The sequence below is a fragment of the Sprattus sprattus genome, assembly GCF_963457725.1.
Source record: "Sprattus sprattus genome assembly, chromosome: 3".
NCBI lineage: Eukaryota > Metazoa > Chordata > Actinopteri > Clupeiformes > Clupeidae > Sprattus > Sprattus sprattus.
The window spans coordinates 50,174,134-50,176,633 of NC_137922.1; the positions used below are offsets into that span (position 1 = coordinate 50,174,134).

Here is a 2,500-nt window from a genome sequence, read left to right on the forward strand (position 1 = left end):
AGGGGAGAGAGGAGGTGTAATAGGGAGCACACAGGAGGTGTGATAGGGTAGAGAGGAGGTGTGATGGGGGAGAGAGGAGCTATGATAGGGGAGTACACAGGAGCTGTGATAGGAGAGAGAGGAGGTGGGAGAGAGGAGGTGTGATAGGGCAGAGAGGAGATGTGATAGGGGAGCATGCAGGAGCTGGCCAGTGAAAGCACTAGGAGGTGTGATAGGGGAGAGAGGAGGTGTGATAGGGGAGCACACAGGAGGTGTGATAGGGGAGAGAGGAGGTTTGATAGGGGAGAGAGGAGGTGTGATAGGGGAGAGAGGAGGTGTGATAGGGGAGAGAGGAGGTTTGATAGGGGAGAGAGGAGGTGTGATAGGGGAGAGAGGAGGTGTGATAGGGGAGAGAGGAGGTGTGATAGGGTAGAGAGGAGGTGTGATAGGGGAGAGAGGAGGTGTGATAGGGGAGAGAGGAGGTGTGATATGGGAGAGAGGAGGTGTGATAGGGGAGGGAGGAGGTGTGATAGGGGAGGGAGGAGGTGTGATAGGGGAGAGAGGAGGTGTGATAGGGGAGCACGCAGGAGCTGCCCAGTAAGAGCACTAGGTCCTAGTGACTAGGGGGTGAATGTTAAAGAGCATGGAGCTGGAGCACATCGACAGCGTTTGGCCGAGGAGGAGGGAGAGGGGAGTTCATGAAGCTCCTCTCATCTCTCCGCCGTGATTGGCCGAGGAGGCGGGAGAGGAGAGGAGAGTTCATGAAACCCTCTCATCTCTCCGCTGTGATTGGCCGAGGAGGCGGGAGAGGAGAGTTCATGAAACCCTCTCATCTCTGCTGTGATTGGCCGAGGAGGCAGGAGAGGAGAGTTCATGAAGCTCCTCTCATCTCTCCGCTGTGATTAGACTGGAGGAACGCTAAACACATGAAATACCACCCACTCACACTCACACATCAAACAGAGAGAGGGAGAGAGAGAGGGAGAGAGAGAGATGGAGGGAGAGAGAGAGTGAGAGAGAGAGAGAGAGAGAGATGGAAATAAGGAAAATGAGAGGGAGGGAAGGAGAGGGAGACAGAGAGAGAGAGAGAGAGGGATGGAGAGAGGAAGAGAGGGATGGAGAGAGAAAGAGAGCGAGGGAGAGAGAGAGAGAGGTGGAGAGAGGAAGAGAGAGAGAGATGGAAATAAGGAAAATGAGAGGGAGGGAAGGAGATGGAGAGAGAGGGATGGAAAGAGGAAGAGAGAGAGGGGTAGAAATAAGGGAAATGAGAGGGAGACAAGATAAGGGTAAAGAGAGGAAATAAGGGGGAGATCTGTAGCTCACAAGTATTAAAAAAAGACTCATTAGCCACCAAATGCAAATACTTTCTGCCTCATTCTTTCTTTCATCTTTCTTTTTTCTTCTTTTCTTTCTTCTCTTCTCTGTGTACTCTACCTATCTTATTTCATCCTCCTCTTTTCTCTCTTCATCCCTTCATCCTGTGCCCTTCCTCTCCTCTTCTCTTCACTTCTTTTCTCTTATCTGCTTTATTTCAAATTTGTATTCAGAAAGTTACAAGCAAAAAAGACATTACACAATCATTATCATTTACCCCCTCCCCCCCACCATGACAACACATATATCATCTTTGTTAATACCCCTCCCCCTTCATGACATCACACATCATCTCCCTTTAACCCCCCCACCCACCATAAGACGTTAGAGGTCGCCCTCCCCACACTACTGTACATACTCTCTTCTTTCCCTCTCTCATTTCCCCCTCTCATTTCCTTCTCACCTTACCTTTCTCCTCTCCACCTCTACTTTCTTGTATCCAAAAGGTTGATTATTTTGTGTGTTTTAATGACGCATTGATGTGAAAGTGTGAGTAACTGTGTTAATAAGGGAGTGCTAAACCACAAACTCGTTTTTGTCTTCTCCTCTTTCCTCCCTCCTCTCCCCCTCCTCCTCTCCTCTCCTCTCTCCCCTCCTCCTCTCCTCTCTTCCCTCCTCCCCCCTCCTCCTCTCCTCCCCTCCTCCTCCCCTCCTCTCAGCTCCAGCGTCTGAAGCGCTCCCTGTCACTCAAAGCGGTCATGAGGAGTAAGAGTGTTGATAACTTCTTCCAGCGCGCCAACCCTCCTCCACCCCCAGAGCCGCGGCCCCCACCGGACCTGATCGCCGAGCAGCCGCTGCCCCCCGCCGTGATGGAGCCCTGCCCCCCGTCGCCCCCCGCCGTTCGGGGAGTGCTCGCCGTCGCTGTCGCCCTCCCTCAGCCCCAACCCCTCGCTGTGCTCTCATTCACCCTCGCTAAGCCCCTCCCTCTCGCTCAGCTCCAAGGCTCCGGAGAAGACGCACTGCTTCCAGGAGCACGTGTTCCGCAAGCCCACACTCTGCCAGCAGTGCAAGCAGATGATCACGGGTAACAAACGCACACACACACACACACACGCACACACACACACACACACACACACACACACACACACAATCTAGCAGATGATCTCGGGTAACAAACGCACACACACACAGACACACACACAAA

At 52.8% G+C, this 2,500-nt stretch overlaps 1 protein-coding gene across 1 annotated transcript in view; it reads left to right on the plus strand.

Moving 5' to 3' along the window:
* The window catches only part of LOC308362828 (SH3 and cysteine-rich domain-containing protein 2-like), a gene marked incomplete at both ends in the record, with an annotated part of 36,759 nt that overhangs the window by 15,943 nt on the left and 18,316 nt on the right, over window positions 1-2,500 (plus strand). The window contains 2 exon segments of the mRNA XM_080835556.1: window positions 2,013-2,192; window positions 2,194-2,377. Coding sequence (XP_080691682.1) covers window positions 2,013-2,192; window positions 2,194-2,377 — 364 coding nt within the window.